Source organism: Puma concolor, chromosome B4 (assembly GCF_028749965.1).
Source record: "Puma concolor isolate L17-30 chromosome B4, mPumCon1.1.hap2, whole genome shotgun sequence".
Taxonomy (NCBI): Eukaryota; Metazoa; Chordata; class Mammalia; order Carnivora; family Felidae; genus Puma; species Puma concolor.
Window position 1 is genome coordinate 127,427,495 of NC_141673.1, and position 21,927 is coordinate 127,449,421.

At 40.8% G+C, this 21,927-nt stretch overlaps 1 protein-coding gene across 1 annotated transcript in view; it reads left to right on the forward strand.

The window, feature by feature from the left end:
* The first annotated feature begins 435 nt into the window (after positions 1 to 435).
* CUBN (cubilin) overlaps positions 436 to 21,927 on the forward strand; it is a 278,146-nt gene continuing 256,654 nt past the window's right edge. Inside the window, exons 1-13 of the mRNA XM_086714844.1 lie at positions 436 to 751; positions 1,139 to 1,268; positions 2,415 to 2,510; positions 3,067 to 3,105; positions 5,627 to 5,728; positions 6,902 to 7,005; positions 12,735 to 12,861; positions 13,855 to 14,017; positions 16,560 to 16,691; positions 17,557 to 17,652; positions 19,724 to 19,842; positions 20,026 to 20,212; positions 21,362 to 21,474. Coding sequence (XP_086570970.1) covers positions 639 to 751; positions 1,139 to 1,268; positions 2,415 to 2,510; positions 3,067 to 3,105; positions 5,627 to 5,728; positions 6,902 to 7,005; positions 12,735 to 12,861; positions 13,855 to 14,017; positions 16,560 to 16,691; positions 17,557 to 17,652; positions 19,724 to 19,842; positions 20,026 to 20,212; positions 21,362 to 21,474 — 1,521 coding nt within the window. The 5' untranslated portion in view covers positions 436 to 638. The remainder of the gene's footprint in view (positions 752 to 1,138; positions 1,269 to 2,414; positions 2,511 to 3,066; positions 3,106 to 5,626; positions 5,729 to 6,901; positions 7,006 to 12,734; positions 12,862 to 13,854; positions 14,018 to 16,559; positions 16,692 to 17,556; positions 17,653 to 19,723; positions 19,843 to 20,025; positions 20,213 to 21,361; positions 21,475 to 21,927) is intronic.

Sequence of the window (21,927 nt, forward strand, 5' to 3'; positions counted from 1 at the left end):
TTTTTTGTTTTTTTTTTTTTCATTTTGAAGCATCCAACTTATCAATTTTTTGTTGTTGTTGTTGCCTTTGCTTTTGGTGTCATATCCAAAAAAAATCAGTGCCAAGTCAAATGTCGTGAAGCTTTCCCCCTTTGTTTTCTTCTAAGAGTGTTAGCTCCTGTATTTAGGGATTTGATTAATTTTGAGTCAGTTTTTGTATATGGTGTAAAGTATGGTCCAACCTCATTTTTTTTGCATGTGGATATCCAGTTGTTTTAGTATCATTTGCTGAAAGGGTGTCTACTTTGTTTTAATGTGTATTAAAGGTAGCTGCTTCTGAAGCAAGGATTGTTTTAGTGGATGTTTCCAAAGCAGTTCGTTACTGTCTCAAAGGTCACACAGATAATGATTAAATTGTGCATCACTTAAAGGTAGATTTTGACCTCTCACAAGTTGAAGAGTACTGAAGATCTAAGATCATTTACCTCCCTCGGGAAGGAAAAGTAACACAGCCTTCCAGGGCAAAGAAGAGAGGACTGAAAGTTGCAGGATATTCCACAGGCCAAAGTACATCTGCCTGGTTTGCTTTCTCTAAAATCCCACACTTGGCTGGACTGGCTTCCTTCTTACCTGACAACCTAGGAGGGTTGGTGAGGAATATGTCCTCACCTTTTCTATGGAGTTTGGTTATTTTGGTGACATTTGCTGAATCAAATGGGGAAGTTGGAGAGCTCGTGCTGCAGAGACAGAAAAGAAATACTGACCTCCAACAGTAAGTAGACACGTGCATCATTGCTGCTGAGGGTGTAGGGCAGTGGGGTCATTAGTTTCGACAAGTAGCCAGATAAGCAAAGGTATAATTTTTCTTGAGGAAAACAATGATGTTAAAAGCAAATAGGGAAGAACATTGAGACTGATGTATGGGATTATCTTCTTGTACGTAAATTATTCACTTACCATTTTGCAAACAAGGCAAGTATGCAATTAGTAGATGTCTCTAGGAAATTTGCAGGGAAAAAAATGGCAGATGAGCAGGGAGAATGTGGTTGAGTTGACCACATGGCAAATGTGTATACAGTCTATGTATATTCAGTGAGGAACTTTGTTGTTTAAAATTATATGCTAATTATTGATGCATTTTCTGGTTTGATTTATATAGGCCTCGAATGGCTGCAGAGAAGGGAAATCTAGTGTTTCTTACAGGGTCTGCTCAAAACATTGAATTTCGAACTGGATCCCTGGGAAAAATTAAATTAAATGATGAAGACCTCGGCCAATGTTTACATCAGGTAATGCAATGGAAATATATTGAAGTAATTTTGTATATCTGCATATGGTCACTTAATTCAAGAGGTCTATATGAATCCATACCTTAAATCTTTAGCCCAGGGAACGTAACCAGAGGTGAGATAAGTCCTAGTGAAGAAACAATGCCCTAGGGTTAATGATGAGCAGGAGTAATTCTAGTAGGAAGTGGCTCATTGTGTGGGTTTATGTCCTCTAATCCAGAGAAGGTACACAGGGTGGTACAGGGGACTCCTTCTCATGAGGATCAAGGAAGGAGAGGGGCCAGAGAAAGGTTTGGATGTGACATTTTACTTCTGCCAGAGAACAGAATTGGTCAATTATTCTCTTGCCTTACTGAGTGTTTTCAGTGTTCATTGCTTAGTCATTCATGCTGGTATATCCTTTGTAATGTTGAAAGCTGACATTATTTAGAACTTTCTATGGGCTATCCATTGTGCTCAGCACTGGTGTGCATTACCTCCTCCAACCCCCACCACTACCCTACGAGTTTGGCTTTATTATTTAAAAATTTTTCTTTTAATGTTTATTTATTTTTGAGAGAGAGAAAGACAAAGAGTATGATCAGGGGAGGGGCAGAGAGAGAGGGAGACACAGAATCCTTAGCAGGCTCCAGGCTCTGAGCTGTCAACCCAGAGCCTGATGCGGGGCTCAAACCCACGAACCATGAGATCATGACTTGAGCCAAAGTCGGACTCTTAATCAACTGAGCCACCCAGGAGACCCCAGCTTTATTATCACCCCATTTGTAAGGGAGGTAAAGGAAACTTTCAGCAGCACAGCAACTTGCCCAAGGACACCCAGTAAATGACTGAGTCAAGATTTCAAACGCAAGCAGTCTGATTCCACGCCAGGCCTCTTAACAAGCACTCCAAATTGTTATGAGAAAAAATGCAAATGGAAAGTACCTTGATAATGTTGCTCCTGAAAGGGGTAAATGGAATTATGCCATGGCTATTTTAGTCTGGAATTTATTATACATGGTATTGTTTTGAATTTTATAATGATGGGCAAGATCTTAGTGTTTAAAATAGAACGGTACTCAAATTTTAAAAATTTTGTATCTGTAACATACGCATGATCTTTTCGCTAGCAAGCATTCTCCTCCTCCTTTTTCTTTTTAAAATTAGATCCAGAAAAACAAAGATGATATTACAAGTTTAAAAAGGAGTGCTGTCAGTCTGCCTCAGAATATCTCCAGTCAAATCCATCAGCTTAATTCTAAGGTAAGTCTGACATCTACATCATTAGAGTAAATAGCTCTCCTTCATTCAACTTTGTGAGCATCCATTTCTGCAGGCGATGTACCAACTTTGGGTCCTCTTTAGAAATTTAGCATTGTGATGATGAACTTTCTGGTTAAATGACACAGCTCTAACAGGGCACGTAGAGGTAGCGATGGGCAGAAGGTTGACAATGCTGTGACAAGAACTTGTCGCATATGTAAGTCTTGCTCCCGCTCTGATAGAAGCTTCTTATTGGTGAAATGGATGAATCACTGTCGTTTATGAAAATCCCATCACTGTGTGCAGAGGAGCAATGAATCAACTCATCAGTGGGTTGTACTTTTTTTTTTTTTAATGCCTTAAAAAAACAATGTATATGATAGAAGAGAGTAGAAAGGAGGGAAGCCTGGAGGAGAGAGGGATGGGGAGGGGAAAAGCAATAAAAAAGGAGCAGACAGACCAAGCGAGCCCCCAGCAGAGGGTGTTAGGAAAATAGGCCAGGGGACAGTAGCACATGTGAAATGCTAACCGATGCTTTCTCTTCCTCACCGCTTAGCTTGCGGATCTGGAGAGAAAATTTCAAAGCCTACAGCAGGTAAGTCCCATAACTACCACTTGGCTGACATCTTTCACTGGAAATGTGCTGGTACCACTGATGGAGCTACATTCTCACCTGAGGGTAGATGGGTGATCCGTATCAAGGACTTGGCTCTTTCCCGTGATCCAATTCTCATCGCCGTTTATGCCGCCCAGGACATAGATGAGGAACCCAAGCGTCACATCAAGTGACGGGCCCCGGGTACCTGGGCATGTGAAGCATGTGAGCATGTGAAACCTTCTGAGTTCAGCATTTCACGTGCTCTGCCTCTTAACGTTGTCATTCTTTGACCATGTCATGTGGGCGTAAGTGTGACCGCCCAACTTGCTGATGTGTCGAAAGGCTGTGCATCTTCTCCAACATTGAACTCAGAGGCTTGGGGTGTATCAACAAAATAGTTCAAACTTTCTTACAGGTACATTTGCTGGTAATTAAATTTGAGCAGTTTCTTCGAGCAACCCTTCCATGACTTCACTAGTACATGTTTGTAAACTAGTCCTTGTAATTTTAGACTTCTCACCTGTTCTGAAGTTGGCTGGTGTTTTTAAGATTTTCATAGGAGCTACAACCTTCTACCCAGAGAAATGCACAGAACGTCCCCATATTAAAATTTTTGAATAAAAGTAAAGAGATTCCAGGGGTGCCGGGTGGCTCAGTCGGTTAAGCATCCGACTTTGGCTCAGGTCATGAGCTCATGGTTCGTGGGTTCGAGCCCGGCATCGGACTCTGTGCTGATAGCTTGGAGCCCGGAACCTGCTTCAGATTCTGTGTCTCCCTCTCTCTCTGCCCCTCCCCACTGTGTTCTGTCTCTCTCTCTCTCAAAAATAAATAAAATGTTAAAATGAATTTTAAATAAAAATAAAGTAAGGAGATTCCAGGTTAAGAATCCCTGTTCTAATATTCTGGGTCTGTTGTGATGATGCTTCAAGTGCTGCCCTCTACTTTGGTGTTTTAAATTTGGCAGGCAAGTTCACGTATGTATTCTCTTCCTGATCTTGATAATCAATTGCCCGTCAACCTTTATCTTCTTAGGGAGTAGTTGAATGAATGAAACAAGCAAGGAATCATACCTGTCCAGAAGACACAGTGCTAGAGTTTCCAGTCTCCTAGAGTGCTTCGTTATTCCTGTGAAAGGTCAAGAGCTGGAGGCCATGGTCAAATTACTTCAGACTGTGTCCCTTTCCCCACCCCCCAGGAGGAATTTTTTAATGATTTTTGGATATAAATGCCTTTTATGCATTCCAATAGGTCAACGCTCTCTGGGTACAATAGTTAGCCATCGTTCCCCATTGTCTTCCTCCTGGCTGCTTACTGATTCCATTTCCTGCTAGGCCCCCATACGCTTTTGAGTTTTAAAGCCCCAGACAACGTTGCTTTTGTATGTCAGAAAACTTCTAATGAGTTGTGGTTAATTTCCTTAAGAGTGTCCTCTGACAAACAGGGCTAATTGTGGTACTGGCACAAAGATAGATGGACTAATGAAAGAAAACAGACTCCAGAAAGAGACCCCCACATGCATGGTCACCTGACTTTTGACAAAGGAAGAGAGAGATGGTTTGGCTATAAATGGTGCTTAGTCAGTGGGCAACCCTCTGGCTCTCAGTTTCATCTGTAAAATGAGGGGAACAGACATGACTTTCTCTGTGAGTCACTGAATAAAAAAAGAACGTAGTAATTACTTTGCCCCTGTTTAAAAACTTTAATTTTTAAAAATTTATTTTTTCGCCCCATTTTTAGAGAATTAGACTATGATTAGGCGAAGTTAATAAAATAGGTTTTCTCGCACAATCGCATGTCCTCTCTAAAGAAGTTTTCTTTCCCCCCAGAGGTATTACAAAGTTTATGAGATTGGAACTGGTAGCTGACATATGGGAAGATTCTCCAGGTCATATAGACAAAGGCAGGTCTGTTTGTGACTCTGGTCTGAAAGTCATCACGTGAGCATAGGAGTGGGGGGGTGTATATAAGCCCGCATTTCAAATAAAGGGACTCAGGGTGAGAAGAGTTCAGCCATCTTTACCCATGGGAGGACGGGTGACAGCAAAAGATGATCAGATTTCACATGCTTATCTGGAGGTACCAAAGATAAGAATAACAAAAAAAGAACCGGAATTTCCATTTGGTTTTCTTGGTACAATAGGAATGTCCATTATTATTCCCAGTCTGAAATCTTGACTCCTGTCCACCAACGTATGTTTCCCAGGTGAACAATGCTTTTCCAAAGAGTAGAGCGAGCATCTTCTCCCCTCGTGCCTCATCCCATCCCTGGCTAAATGCTTCTAAATAGCGAAGGAACATGCATAGACTGAAAATGTGAAACACTTTGTTGTTGCTGTTGTTTTTCATGAGAGAGTTGATTTGGAGAAGAACTTGGGTAATTGCTTTAAAGTATGGAGGCTGAGTCTCCCTGGAGGAGGAGTGGAATGTGCTTTACACGCGCACCTGCCCTGAAACATGCCTTTCTTTGCTGCCTGCTGAGAGTACGATGGTCTTGCTGACTGCCCTGTCTTTGTTTCAGACGGTCGACAAAAAGGTGTGCAGCAGCAACCCCTGCCAAAATGGTGGGACCTGCCTCAATCTTCACAATTCCTTTGTTTGCATCTGCACCTCACAGTGGGAGGTGAGTCGCTCCATCTTTGGTTGAAAATGCTGGTGAGTCAACATCAGTGGTTTCTTTGGAAGCATTCAGACATGTTTCATTCTCCATCCGAAATTTCTAGGATTCTGTGGTCTCCTGAATCAAATGACTTACACCAAGAATGCCAAAATCCAAACGGTGGTGAGCATGATTATATAACCCACTGAACATTAAGCCGTCTTAAGGAGGGCATCACTTGGCTGCATAGCTACATGGGAGGGCGTGATATATTGGCTAGCATCAATTTAAATTGTTCAGCACTGAAAGTACTAAATGAATCTTTAAAAAAATTGTTTCTTGAGAGAGAGAGAGAGTGCATGCATGCGTGCTCAAGCTCGTAAGCAGAGAGGGGCAGGAGAGAGGGGGACAGAGGATCCAAAGCCAGCTCGGTGATGACAGCAGAGACCCTGAACTAGGGGCTCAAACTCAGGAACCATGAGATCATGACCTGAGCTGAAGTCCGATGCTCAACCAACTGAGCCACCCAGGTGCCCCAGTACTAAGTGAATCTTGACATAGCTGTGTAAATATTCTTGTCTTTTTCTATTAATGGTGAAAATGTTCCTGACATGTGCATTAAAAAAAAAATTAAGTGAATATTTCCAGGCATAGCTTCATAGTCACATGAGGATTACTTTGTATAAGGATTTGCCTAAGTTTTTTTCTATGTTTATTTATTTTTGAGAGAGAGAGAAAGAGACAGAGAGAGAGCGAGAGAGAGAGAGCATGGGCACATGTCGGGGAGGGGCAGAGAGAGAGGGGGAGACACAGAATCCAAAGCAGGCTTCAGGCTCTGAGCTGTCAGCACAGAGCCCAACGCGGGGCTCAGTGTGGGGCTTGCACACACGAACTGCAAGACCGTGACCTGAGCTGAAGTCGGGCACTTAACCAACTGAGCCACCCAGGCCCCCGTAAAAGGATTCTTCGTGTGCGACTGGCGTGATTTTACCAAGAGCTCTTTGGCTCCCTTAGGCCAAATCTGAGTTCAAGAGGAAGCATAACTGGATATTAACTAGTATTAGTATTAGCGTGATTGTATTTTGCTTGACTGAGGACTTCAGTGGATATATAAATCCTTAAACATATCGTATGAATATTGGCCCCAGATGCTTCTGTGACCCATGGCACCTGACTTCATTCTTTACATGAATGCAGGGTCCGCTGTGCTCAGTTGATGTGAACGAATGTGAGATTTACTCAGAAACACCCTTGGGCTGCCAGAATGGATCCACGTGTGTAAATACAGCAGGCAGTTACAGGTAATGTTTTTCTTTTCTTTCTTTTCCTTTTTCCTTTTCTTTTTTCTTTTCTTTTCTTTCCTTCCTTCCTTCCTTCCTTCCTTCCTTCCTTCCTTCCTTCCTTCCTTCCCCCCCACCCTCTGTCTTTCTTTCTTAACATTAGGGTATGTTTTTGAAGGACTTAAACACCCCGTAGTCAAGAGCATCCATGAGAAATATATGACTCTTATTTAATGACACACAACTATTTATTTAGATGAAGAAACCCTTGTATGTCCTCAACTCTTACCCCATGAACTCTTACCCCCTTTCTCTGGAGTCCCAGAGGAATGGGAAGAAGGACCCGGTGGCTGGCACAGGGAGTAGGGACAGCATGGGGGACAAGGCTGAAGACTTAGTAGAAGTCAGAACACTGAAGGGGCTGCCGTTGAAGAGCATTAAGCAGAAGACGGCTACCCCACCATACCCACAAGCCCCTGCTGCACTCATTCATTGGAGAAGTGAGCTGCTAGCTTGAGTAAGGATATCTTTAGTCAAGTGCTATGTAAAATGTTGACCATAACAAGACCAGAGACTGAACTGAGGTTTTCTCCACGTAGTTACCTCTCATTGCCTGTCTTGAAGGAGCTGTGAGGCCCCTTACCACAATCATCACGGAGTTCCTATCTTCTGACCTACTCTGTCTAGAGTGTCCTCCTGCTCAGCTCAGGCATCACCCTAAGAAAACGTCCCTTCCCTTACTAAGCTGAGTTAGGCATAACCACACCTCCACGTTCCCATCAGACTGTCCGAGTATTGGTTATTAAAGCTATAGTGGCTGACACATTATCTTTTCATCAAGTCTAGAAATTTTTGGCAGATCAACTTCAAACTTACTTTTGTATAGTTCCTTAAAGTCACTTAAAAAAAAAAAAAAACTCAAGAACTCTAGACATGATCTTTCCCCATATTTTGGTTGGGCTCCTATGTTCTGTGATTATTAAAAGGTGAAAAAAGTTGATTGTGTTATAACATGAACACATTCTTTCAGTCCTCAGGGGTATAATCTCACTGGAGTAAAGAGCAATTGTTTGCTTTCTTACTAATGTCTCTGCTGTCTTGTTCTTCCATTCCCTTGTAACAATATCCATCCTATTCTTTCCAGCAAAAATGAGTGCAGTAATTTTGTTATTTTCTCATCTGTCAAAAAAGGCAGTCACAATCCTTCTCTTTTTCATTTAACTGACCCTTTTGTTCTTTTGATCTGATCTTAAGATTTTTTGATCATTCCAAGTCACAAACTGAATTCATTCAAACTTCTGATTTTTTCATGAGCTTCACCATTGTGCAGAACCAAAATCAATCACCTCTGACTTAAATTAAGTATTATTTTATTACAGAGACTTCTGCGTTCAGGACTTTGTTTCCCATTTTGGTGAACCCCCTGACTCCTGCTTTTATGAGCATTCAAGTTTGGGTGAGATCCAAAATGCAGGTCTAATCTTTCATTCCCTTGAAAGCATTATCTCCTGATGTCTGTTTATGGGCACTTATCAACGAAAATTGCTTCTTGGAGACACTGGAGGAAAATTATTCCTAGAACTAATACTTTCCTGTCTTCCTGATATCGAGGAATGTCCTGGAGATTAGATTTCACTCCTGGTCTTCCTGTATCATCACGTGTTGTGGGGTCTCACAAGCCAATAGAATAACAAAGATGTGTAGCAGGTGGGGGAAGACCCAGAGACCAAGCCAAAATTGTTTTGTTCTCCCCCCAGTAAATTATTTTTACTCCTGAAAAATGGAAAAGAAAAAAATATACCATAATGTAACTATTTGCTGCATGTCAAGGAGTAGAGTTCTTTTTCCAGGCATAAACAAGAGAGAGAGAAAGAGAGAGAACCATTTTTATTTGTTGAGAGGTACCTAAAGGGAAAATTCAACTTTATATGAGCAATATTGAATTCTCTCTTGCACCTTCCTGTAAAAATGCCCAAGAACTCACTATGCTGACTCTGGAAGTGGTTTTGCTTTCTAGCCTCTGTCCTTCATAGATTTGCAGTTAAGAACAGAACATTTAGATCTGGTTTCTTCTTCTTGATGTGAGGATAGTTTATGAAGCTCCATGAATTCCAGTTGATATCTACGAACTAAAGACTCCTATTCAGGCATTTGATGGAGAATTTTTGGAGGAATATCAGAAAATAGAAAAATGTGTATGAGCGAAAGACTAAATGCTTGCTTTGTGGAATCTGTGTAATGAAACAGAGAACATTTAGATATTTTCTTGTGTGCTATTAATTACGTGAGATTAAATGCCCCTTAATCAGTAGCTTCTCTGAGGCTAGAAAACTATTTGGGAATCTTCAGTACACATTTGCTAAAGGGAAATGAGCCACTGTTGAATAGTCTGGACCTGCAGAAATGTGTTCATGGCAAAGGGTTTGCTCTGGATTTGGGACCTACTTCAGCCTCTAACTCTTGGAACCCATTTACTTGGGGAAGGACAAAGGAGTCTTTATTTAAAGAAATTAATAATTCCTAATTACAAAGACCTTTGAAAGTAAAGCACTATGCAGATACTAATTAATTGGAAGCCTTATTTCCTAGGAAATTTTCTGGTAAAAACTTCTTTCCCCAGTAATGAAACTAGGGCAAGGAGACCATTTTCTGTTTCCAGCAATTCCTGTGGCTGAAGTCTTGCCCCCAAAAGCTTCAAACAGTTAACAGACAATATTTTGCCACTTCCTGATTCTGCTGTTGCCTCTTTGTTCTGAAGAATTGATGTTTATCATCCTCCTGCTAACTCTGGATTGAAGACAGCGCTTGGGATGCAGATTTCCTAAGCATGGATGGTGTGTGCCATATACACTCAGATCTAGAAGGCTTTCTAGAAAAAAACCGCTGAGTTAGTTGTGTGTGTGTTTTCTCCAGGAGTGCAGTGATGATTAGCACACTTTATTTTATTTATTTCCACTGTCATCACTGGTGGGTTTTTAAAACATGCAGAGTTTAAATGATGAGGACAATCTGGTTTTAGCTCGGATGGTAGTTAGGTATTAAACTCATTACCTCTTTCAGTGAGTCAGTTATGTTAATATTGAACCATGGACTCTAATGCAAGTTAAACTATGACTTTGAAAGTGTATTTGACCTCTTCCCAATTGCCAAAGGCCCTCGCAGTGCTTTTGAAGACTGACAAGCCCAGTTTTGTTCGGCCAGAACTAAATCAGCAATAGAAAGCCATTTTGCAAGTGACTTGTGCGGGGAGGTATATAGATGGTCACTCTTTTACTTTAAAGGTCACATGCAGCCGCCTTGAGAATATATTTTGCATGCAAACACTGTTATGTTAAAAAGACACAGAAATGGAAAGTCTTTAACTAACTACCTTTCACAATGTGGGAACGTGACACAGAAAAACGTTGGAGCAAGAGTAACACAGACTTAGGTTTTAATTCATCTTGTGCCTGTTTCTAATTCCGTGGCCTTGGGCAACGTGAGCCTTGCCAGTAAAATGAGATTAATACTTGTCTTTGAGGATCATAGCAAGGAAGCTGGTGATATGCTTCACTGCCTACCCCCCTCCCCCCCGCCCCCCCCCCCCCCCCCCGTCTTCTCACATTAAGTTACATTTAAATGAAAGAAATATACTTTGTAGTTATTTAGCAGAAAGTGTGCGATTAAAATTCATTCATTTTCTCCAAGTGAGAAGGAGGAGATAGAGAGGATTTACCTGCATGTCCAGGAACCAGAATCTCCTCTCAAATCTTAAGTCATTTTCCAATAGTAAAGCACTTACTGATAAGATAAACACAGTTGCCCAATCGCTTCCTACCAGAAAATGTCTTTAGATGACCCCAAGGTAAAAATAGTGCTCATAGACGGGCACTATTATTTTATAAGAAATGGTGTTATGATGTTGCCTAAGGCGAACAGTTAATAGATAGTATCAGGATTTAAATCCAGGCAGTCTTGTCCCATCTGGTCTCGGAGACTCAGATCTCTTATATACGATAGGCTCAGAAAGCTAGTAAAGTTGGTTTCAAGATTTTTTAAAAATCTTTTTTGGTGGCTGGCTGTGGTGGTAGAATAAACTTTCAGCAAGGAAGCTAGCTGGATCAAATGCTCAAAGATATGAACTAGTGTGAAGTTCTATTATCTCAAGAATCTAATGAAATTTCCCAAAAGAATATTCTGTGTAAGGATGGGCGAGTGAAAAGAAAAGGGAAGGGGGTATGAGAGGGAGAGTATGGGAAGAGAGAGATGAGAGGAAGATAAATAGTTATACATAGGGAATGAATAATTGAAAAGTTTTTAAAGTTTAATCATCTATTGTGGTTAGTCTATGAGCTTGTCTTAATGAGAAAGGCAACCTTGGAATGATCATAAATGCAATTTATTAATGAACAGGTTTTACACAACGATATACTGATGTTGAAAGCTGCCTGGGACTTAATTATACCAAAAAGGTATTCATTGGTCTGAAAGTCAGATTTAACTGGGCGTCCCATGTCTTTATTTGCTAGGTCTGGCAACTCTGTATGGAAGTGCGTGAGTGAGTCCATGTTTTTACTCTCTGTCTCTGGTCACATTCAGTGATGTCTTCTTCCTTAGAACCCACTCAAAGGTGCCACCCCAGCAACTGTTTCTGGAGCCCTCCACGGGCCCATCAAGGTCTGTGCCCATAGTGTGGCTCTGGATGCTTCTCAAACAGCCAGACTCTCATTCCCCACACTGTCAATCACACATGTGTCTTCATCTTTGGACATGTGTGATTCGGAACATCTTCTAGTTCATGGTCATGCAGGCACTCCGTATTCCTTGTCTCTGATCCTTGACCCCTATGGTCACCTTCCCCCATGAGGGCCAGTGCTGCTCAAGGCAGACAAATGGCGACTCCGGGCCTGGCTCTCCACTCCATCGGATGCCCTCAAACCTGCAAAAATAGGCTGAGGCTCTATGACCCCTCTGTGTCCTTCCCATTCCCACCTGCCTTTCCCATACCTTCCACATTCCCTCGGAAGCTGCAGCACAGATAGAAAGCTAACTCAGCAATTTGAAGGATGACAATAGTTTAAAACAAATTTCCTTATTTGATTGTTATTGAACTGAAATCTTCTCAAAGCAAAACACCCACTGCAAGCTTGGGTATTATGTCAAATTGCATTTGTGAGTTAAAGTGTGGCTATGAAAGAAATGTTATTATCTAAGCTCCATCTCTAACAGATGGAACTATTGCCCTTTGTAATACGATAATATGGATTGCATACTCTGAGATGTGGACGTACCATTGTCTGTGGAGTTATACAATCCCAGAGAACCTTTGGGAATACATCAGCTCAGTCAAGGTCACCTGTGCTTACTGGAGGGTCTGGTTGGATGGATGATGAATGGACTTGTTGATCTCTCCCTTTACCATCCTCAAGGAACTCCATCCCCCTTAGTTTATGAATGTCTGACCTTTGAAAGTGCTATTTGATGACCTGATACCAGAAGAATTTATGGTGGCAGTCTTGCCCAGATAGTAAGTTGTGCCCCTCTCTTATTTCTTGAGAGAGATAACGCATTCACTCAACCCACTGCTTGAAGCGGAGCAGAGTGATTTTCTTCTAAGACTCCAGCCAGTAGATCTGGTTTTCTAGTTTATGGTTCCACGTGAATGTCATTGACTTGTAGTTGGACTTATTACTTTTCTTTAATTGGTGCTAAGAAACAGGCACTTGTGCTGAGGCACAGGCGCTGACATTGTGCTCTTGTGTAACCAACAGGTGTCTATGCTCCCCCGAGACACACGGCCCCCAGTGTGCATCCAAATACAACGACTGTGAAGGGGGCTCCAAAGCACTCTGCGTCCACGGCATCTGTGAGGATCTAGTCCGAGTGCAGGCTGGAGAGGTGAGTCCCTCCCAGAACGTGGCTTCGTGGAGGGAGTCACGGTTGCTATTAGTCCCTTAGCCTGCATGTCTGTAGAGGAGCATCATTCTGGCAGTGTTCTAGAGAGGAAGGTACTTCCTGCTCTCATCGGGGCACAGGTGAGGAAAAAGATGAGAGTTGTCCATAAATAAACAGAAAACTGGACCCAGAGGTGGTATCATTATAGAAATTACTGCCTTTTTTGTTTTTACTTCATGAATCTCTCTGTGAGACATGACCTTCTCTTGGCCTCGCGAGCTATAACAGTGACGAGACATGGAAACACCAAGGCCCGTTCTTGGTGGCAGCACACAGTTCTGAGGGTTCTGGATTTCTTTCTGGCTCCGGAGCACCTTTGAGTGCTATGGACCCTGAGTTTGTCTGCAGACTGCCCGACTTCTCCCTGTGCTCTGGATCCTGACAAGCTTGACTCCTCACCCTCAAGAGCACTCAGCATACAAGGCCTGCTTGGCCTTGTATGAGACCTTCAGGTCTTTATTTTTAGTTCTCTCTCTCTGTATATTTTTAAACGCATTGATAGAAAATGGTTCCTTTCCAGTGGTGGTGGGAGGAGGGAGTGGCTGGGAGGGGAAGGAAAGACTTTCAAAAAGGAAACAAACAGAATGGATATTCCAAGGTCTGTGCCTCCATGGGTGTTTTTCCCTCTAAAAACATAGCGGGCTGAGTGGATTGACTTTAATTATATTGACTTACAGTTCTTGATTGTTGTTGCTCTTTCCCTGGCATCTTTGGGGCAAATTATAGGTTTTCCTTACTCTGAAATAAAGATGTTTCTCTTTTTGCGTGGTCGGGTCTAAATGCTTAATCACATGGGAAGAAAAAGAGAAGCCACTCAATTGGCCTTATGGAAATGAACGCTAGAGGATAAACAGTCGGGGGCTTGGTGAGAGTTTCAAAAGCTTTTCTTGCTTATTTTCCTGATTGCTTTGATTCACACTCTTGTCATTCTGCCAGCCCATGTACAGCTGCATCTGTGACGCGGGGTGGACGTCCCCGCCGAACAGCTCGGCCTGCCTGCTGGACATCGACGAGTGCAGCCTCCAGCCTGCGCCGTGTTCCACACTTGCCCAGTGCTTCAACACCCCAGGCTCCTTCTACTGCGGGGCCTGCCCGACAGGTATGTGGGCTCGGCCACGCCCAGCCAGGCAAGGTGCCAGAACAGCTTTCCTTCCCCGGCCAAAAGATAAGGAGACCGTTCTTAGGAAGCATCCCAATCCCATCTCAGGTTCTATTTCCCTACATCGCACTGCAGGCCGTCTTCCTTCTGTAATAATTCAGCCTCAGAAATCAGAGGGTCAGAGCCAAACGCTGGGGGGCAGAGTTAGCCGGGGAGGTGGTGAGGTCAGACATCTGATCCTTAAGGCCATCAGCTGACTAGACCTGCTCTCGTCCCTCCTTACTGGCCAGGTGTTTGTACGTAGGCAGATTAGTTGACCTCTTAGTGTCACCTCTAGAGCCCCTGTAGTTCTCACCAGGGCACGTCACTGGAAGACCCTGTGGCCTTGCTGTAAAGAGGGATGTCTGACTCCAGCTCAGCCCCCCAGAGGACCGAATCTCCAGGCCAAGTCACTGAAAACATAGACTCTGGACTCAGAGACTGCTTGGGCTTGAGTCCATGCTTCATCCCTCACCATATGAGATCATTATCATCCACTCAGTGCATGTTTGTAGAGCCTACTATGAGCAAAGAAAGCACTTGCTGGGTGCACGGGTAAGCAGTTTACCAGACCTCAGGGAGTCTCCAAGGCCCGTTGGCACTTCTCGTGTGTTGTTAGAAGGTGGAACATGTAAGGGAACATAATAATAGCAGCTGTTCTTCCATGAAAACCTCACTGAGACACTGTGCTAGGCAAATTTCGATTCTCGCAACTGTGACAAAATCAAGAAATGTTAGGAAATAGTATTATTCCCACTTTAAATGATAGGATCTTGACACTTGGAGAAGGTAAATAACTTGTCCCAAATCCCATAGTCGGGATTCAAACCCAGATCTGCGGATCTGAGCTGAGCTGCTGAATAGTCCATTGTTCTGTCTGATCAAGGGAAGCACACACACCCGTTGCTTCCTTTTGTGACTGTTGGTTTAGTGACTTTCTTCATGGTACATGGTTAGATCTTGTGTAACTAGAAAGAAATTGAAAAAAACCGCATGAAGACTTTTTCCCTCTTAGGTCTCAGGGGCACATAAAATTAGCAAATAACCACATTCTTGAAGGTAATTTGCCAGTGACAGTCTTTAAAAACTAGAAATCGGAAAAATAAATTACTTGAATTAAAGGATTCTTCTTTATATCGTTGTAGAGAAAAAAGAAAAACAAAAGCTTTTTGTTTTCCTGTTAATGACCTTATTTTTTCCCTGCCTATTAAAGTAATACATGCTGCTTATAAAATATAAAGAAACTTTAAAAATATGAAAATAAAACAGCAAAAAATACCCATAGTCTTATCACTCAGAGGGCCACCATTGACATGTGAATGTATTTCCTTCCAGCTTTCTTCTGTGTATTCATTTCTTCACCCACAAATACAATAATTTTCTTAGGTAGGGTTTTAGAGAGGGACTGTTTCAGTCAATGAAAAGAAATATTTTTTAAAAATATAAAAGGTTTTAAACATTCTTATAATTTTAATCGTTATTATAGGAGTAATACAACTCAAGGTAACAATGGATACAAGCAGAAATACCAACAGTAAAATGACACTCTCTCTTCATCTTCAGTCTCATGCTCTGAACAAGACCACTGTGAACACATGTTCTCTCTCCTCTTCTTCCTCTTCCTTCTCTCCTACAAACACATAGACACGTATGCAGGTTTTTAAAAAATTCTTTCTCCAAATTGGGATCATTCTTTGCATATTCTTCTAAAAGTTTGTGTTATTAGCTAATGTATATATTTGAAAAACGTTAAATATGTGCATGTTATTTAAAATATTTGTATAGTATTCGACGGTAAACATGAGTCCTAATATATTTAATCATATTGATGATCAAGAGGGCTTTTCCCCCCCTTTAAACAACACTGCAGTAGACCTCTGCTTGCCTATATCTGTAGATGCTGGCAGTTTTATCACTGCAAGAGAGTTTTTAGAAGTGGACTTGTTAGTCAAAAAAAGAAGTGGACTTGTTAGTCAAATATATATATATTAAATATATATATATTTATATATATAAATATATATATATATGTATTTATATTTTAAAGTTTATTTATTTTGAGAGAGACCAGTGAATTGGGGAGAAGCAGAGAGAGGGAGAGAGAGAGAATCCCAAGTAGGCTCCACACTGTCAGCACAGAGCCCCAGTGTGGAGCTCCATCTCACGAACCGTGAGATCATGACCAAAGCTGAAATCAGGAGTTGGATGTTTAACCGACTGAGCCACCTGGATGCCCCCAAAGGTATATATTTTAAAAAATTTTAATGAGTACCGCTAGATCTATTTCCAGATAGGTTTTACTAATTATAGACTTCTGACTAAAAGCATATGAGAACCTCACTTGCCTGCCTCTTTGCCAGAATTTGTTTTTAAGAATGAAAATCTCATTTTAATATGTAGTTTCTTAGAGTGAAGCAAATTTTTATGTATCTTTGGCTATATGCGTTTCTTCATTGTTAACTTGTCTATAGAGCTAACTTTTCAAATCTTCTGGTTTTTCTAGGCTGGCAAGGAAACGGATACAGTTGCCAAGATATCAATGAATGTGACATAAATAATGGCGGTTGTTCTGTGGTTCCACCTGTTACGTGTGTGAATACATTTGGGTCTTACCACTGTCAGGCCTGTCCACCAGGTGCTACGCCAAATTTCCCAACACCATTATAGGCAAAACATACATTTGGAAACATGGTCTTGTGCTCCATTTTAAATATGACTCTGTCTAAGGAGATGTACTGAGCAGTGGAGAAAGTTTTATTTAACTTACAGATTCAGGGCACATTAGGTCAGCTCTATTATAAAAAGCAATAACAAATATTTTTAATACCAGTGGAAAACAACAAAACTTTACAAATTGTGAAATAGCCTCTGGAGATAATGCAGAATTTGAAAAATTTTCTCTGTGGATCACAGACCTACAGCTCCATTGTTCCCACAAATACTCATGAGATGTTTTGCATGTAAAGTTTACTCAGTAACAGGCAGACTAGTAGGCATATAATACCTGTTCAGAGTTTCTCTTCTCTTCTGGAAAGAAGTCATTACTGGTATTCTGTGATCTAAACTGAGTGACTATCCAAGAAGTTTATGGAGTTCTAAGGGATAAACTGAAACCCTATTTGCTTTATTAAGTTAGTACTTGGGACTTCTACAGTAATTTAGCTCTTAGATCATTAAAGTCACTGTAATTAGAAAATGTCAACTTGCTGAGTGTCAGCAACTGTCTCAGTCTACCAGTAGTTTCATGCATCTTTTCATCTTTATTCATTTCCTTTTTTGTTCTTAGAAACACCATTAGAACATGGTTTCTGCAGTCAGTTTCCCAAATGGTTGTCCTTTTTCTTAACGATAGGAATTTGTTTATGACACTTCATATTTACCTTTTCTGTTGTGATGATAGAAGCTCTCTGGTTGGATTTCATGATGTTTGCTTCTTGGATTGGGATTCTTCTTCCATCTTCTTAATGTTGTTTGTCATGCCCTGTTCTCTCTGTGATCAGGGTACCAAGGCAATGGAAGAGTGTGCACGCTCGTCAATGTCTGTTTGGTCGATAATGGAGGCTGCCACCCACATGCGTCATGCTCCTCAGTTCTAGGTAATGACTCCCCTCTGCCTCTGGTTTTGGGTATTTCAATATGACCTTCTGAAACAAATCAACATTTTGAAAACAATCCTCTAACCTCAAAGTTCTTATTTTTATCTTCAAACCAAAAATAATCCATGTTTTAAAACTATACGTTTGGATTTTTTTTTTTTTTTAATGTGGTAGACTATGCTCTCTGTGGTCTGGTCTAAATTAGCAATATTTCCCAAGATAATCAAGGCAGCTAATTAAATTTATGACTGTGTTTGAGCACATAGGAAGGAGAAAAGGAGGAAGGACCACCTGTCAACTCCTTCTAAGGCCTCTTTCATTTCTATGCTATTGGCCAAGACTGAGCCCTGTTGCTAACCCTGGCTGCAAGTCAGGCTGGGAAATGTAGTTTATTTCAGGAGCTTATGCCCTCAGTTAAAAAAGAATTCACTACGAAAGAATGGAAAAGTGGATCTAGGGGGATAACCAACAGTGTTTGCAATGCTGTGTAAAAGAAGTTTCACCTCCTATAATTTAAAAAATATATATTGCTTGAGGCACCTGGGTGGCTCAGTTGGTTAAGCATCTGACTTGGGCTCAGGTCATGATCTCACAGTTAATGGGTTTGAGCCCCGCACGGGACTCTGTGCTGACAGCTCAGAGCCTGGAGCCTGTTTCAGGTTCTGTGTCTCCCTCTCTCTCTGCCCCTCCCCACCTTATACTCTCTCTCTCTCAAAGATAAATAAGCATTAAAAATATTTTAAATATATATTGCTAAATTTTCTCACAGAAATGTATCAGTTTATACTTGCCAACAGTGTATGAAACTACATGTTTCCCACTCTTGGCAATAATGGATACTACTGTTATTTTTCATTTTGGTCAAGTTTACAGGCAAAAATTGCCTTCCTATTATTTTGATTTTGACTACATCAAAATTACCTTTTTGATTACTAATAATTAATACTTTTTATATTTTACTACCTTTATTTTTTCTATTTTTTTATGTCCTTTGTTCATCTGTTTTCTCATTGATGTGTAAAATTTCATTATGTACTAAGGATAATATATCATTATCTGTTTTATGGTTTACATATATTTTCCCTGGCATATTGTTTTTATTTTAATTTTGTGGTGGTATTTTCTATTTAGAAGTTTAAAATTTCTATGTAGTCAAAAAGGTAAATCTTTTTTATAGGATTTTCTCCTCTTAGAATTAGGCTTTTCCTACCGAACTCTAAAAATAGTCAGGTGCTTGTTCTTTTATACTTTCTTTTATTTTTAACATTAAGATCTTGGATCTTTTTAAGATTTATTTGTATCTATGGCATCAAACATTTTGCTTGATAGTTTTGTTCAAATGGGTGGCTCCAACTTCATTTATTGAATAAAGTATCATATCTCTTGCTATTTCCAAATACTACTTTTATTTTTACGAGTGATATATGTGATATATATATATAAGCACATATGTAAAAGAATATAGATGTATACACACACACATACATGTACATTTATGACTATTTAAACGTTTATTAAATGATTCAGAGCATACTGAAATGGTTAAGAACATGGATTCTAGAAAAATAATGCTTGGATTTTGATTTTCTCCCTGGCTTCACTGTATTCCAGCTGTGTGTCCTGGGTCAAGCCACCTAACCTTTTTGTGTTTTGTTCTCATCTATAAACGGGCATTAAAAGAGTACCTATTTATAGTCCATATAGGGCCAGTGCTTGCAACAGATACTGTCTTTGTTCATAAGAATATTCTTTTCTCTCAACCCCTCCATGAGAAACTCTTTTTTCCCTTAGCGTACCTCACATTTGTACGCAACTCAGGACTGTGACATATGGACTGACAGCACCAACGTCAATTTGTGCATCAAGTATTGGAATGTAATGCCTTCTTTATTTTTAAGATGAAACATAGAAAAAGATCTTAATACTTCCTCTTTATAGTTGGCATGTCTGCCCCTAGGGATATGCAGACTTGATTTTGGCAATTCCTTGTCTAGACAACAGAGCCTGAGTTTTGTTACTGGGTCTGAATGAAGGAGACCTGTATTTACACTTCCATTTTTATTTCTGACAGGTTCTTTACCTCTCTGTACTTGTCTCCCGGGATATACTGGAAATGGCTATGGGCCAAATGGATGCGTGCAGCTCAGTAATGTTTGCTCGAACCGCCCCTGTTTAAATGGACAATGCATTGTGAGTCCTTGTTCTTCCTTCCTTAGCCGTTACCATTTAAATGAATTATTACAAGAATTCTAGAAGGTGTGTGTGGCTCAACACCTGCTACATACATCATATAACCCTTCTTTGTTCTTTGAGTTGGCTCAACGTTTATCGTCCATTGATTTGTTTCATGGCATTATGGTTTTCTTTCCCTAGGAAACGGTTTCTGGTTATCTTTGTAAGTGTGAATCAGGTTGGGCCGGCATCAACTGTACAGAAAATATAAATGAGTGTCTGAGCAACCCCTGCTTGAATGGGGGAACTTGTGTGGATGGCGTCAATGCGTTCAGTTGTGAATGCACACGTTTCTGGACTGGATTTCTGTGTCAGATTCCCCAGCAAGGTATGCTCAGTGTCTCTTGTGCCACAGCTTAGAAGGATCATTCCTCAGTGAGTCCTGCTGCGGATTCTTCCACTTTCTTGTCTAGTTGCACAAATGCTTCCAACTAAGTCTTTCCTTCAAGCACTAGTATAGAATTTACAAGGTAAGTATTTATCTCAATTTAGGCCAAGAAGAACCTTCCTTCAAAGGAAGAAGTAAATTGGTATTTGCCATTTTTATTACGTCTGTTCTGAAAACAGAGTATGCTAAGGTATTGCCATTTTCTAAGGGAAGTTTTCTCTACAGCAGCTGTTTAATCTCCCTATAATATTACTCATTAAATCGTATCACTCTCCTGCTCTAGAACATACAGTCACTCCCCGTTGCCTGTTAAAGATTGGGACTGTTTCTCAATTATCCTCTATAACTAGGCCTTACCCTATCCAATCAACCTTATTTTTCACTAGTTTCCTAATAATACTCCCTTTCCAATGTAGATATCTTTTCTTGTCACTTGATCCCATGTACCACCATTCTGTGTTCCAATATTTGAGATATTTATTTCTCCATGCTTGTCTGAATTCTTCCATTGCTTCACATCCAAATGTATCTGTCCTTCAGGAGTACTTCGCCTTCAAGCTTCAATCTCCTTCATCCAGCCTCTCCTGATTACTTGTCCTCTCTCAGAACTCTTGATTCTGAATCAGCACGTCTATTGAGACCTCACTGTGTGTTCAGGACTATGGTAGATGCTGTGGGAAAATAAGCATAAAACACTATCTCCACATATTACTTGCAGATCTTCTGGTTGAGGAGGCACATCTAATCCAAAATGGCAGAGGAGAGACAAGAAGTAGATAAGAACTAAGTTGCTTGGGGTCAAATCAAGTATCACGGAGGTGGAGAGAATGGGAGCCAGAGAAAACAAAAAGGGGCAGAGGAGGTTCCTGGTGGGGGCAAGGAAATCCCAAGTAGACTTCAAACAAGAGGTGGGATTTAGGCGGGTGTCCAAAGACAAAGGGGTGGGAGGAAGAGAGAACCACAGGGCATTTGTCTCCAATGTTAATCACTCAGACTTCTCTAATATTTCAGCAGCAAGGTTAGAGAGAGATACCTAGCCTCCTCCTTTTCAGAGTCTCTGTAAAGAACAGTTCATCTTTCCCTTGGCAGTTTGTGGAGGGTCCCTCTCTGGGATGAATGGAAGCTTCAGCTATAAAAGCCCTGATGTTGGTTATGTGCATGATGTTAACTGCTTCTGGGTTATCCGAACTGAAGAGGGAAAGGTAAATGTAATAGCTCCTGTCTAAATGCACATTTCATTTATCTATGCGAACATGTAATATGTGTATGTATTCCATAAAATACACATAGTGGTAAATCAACTATCATATATTGAGGACTTGCTCGGTGTCAGGCTTTGGGCTAGATATTTTATGCATCTTTCCTAAACCTTACACTGACTCTTTGAAAAAAGTAATAGTGTCCTTATTTTGTAGATAAGATAAGGGAAACTAAGAGAAGCTAAGTAATTTTTTAAAAGCATTTCTTAGCTGGTAATTAGAGGAATAGGATTTCAAAGTCAAGTTTGTCTGGCTTCAAAATCCAGGCTTTGTCCAGTATGGATAATTCTCTGCAGGGATTGGCTGACTGCAAGCAGGGAATTTGTAAAGTCCTGCTCTCACTGAGACACTAGTGTTTGAGGAAGACCACTCGGTGTTCTGCTGATTATTATGCAA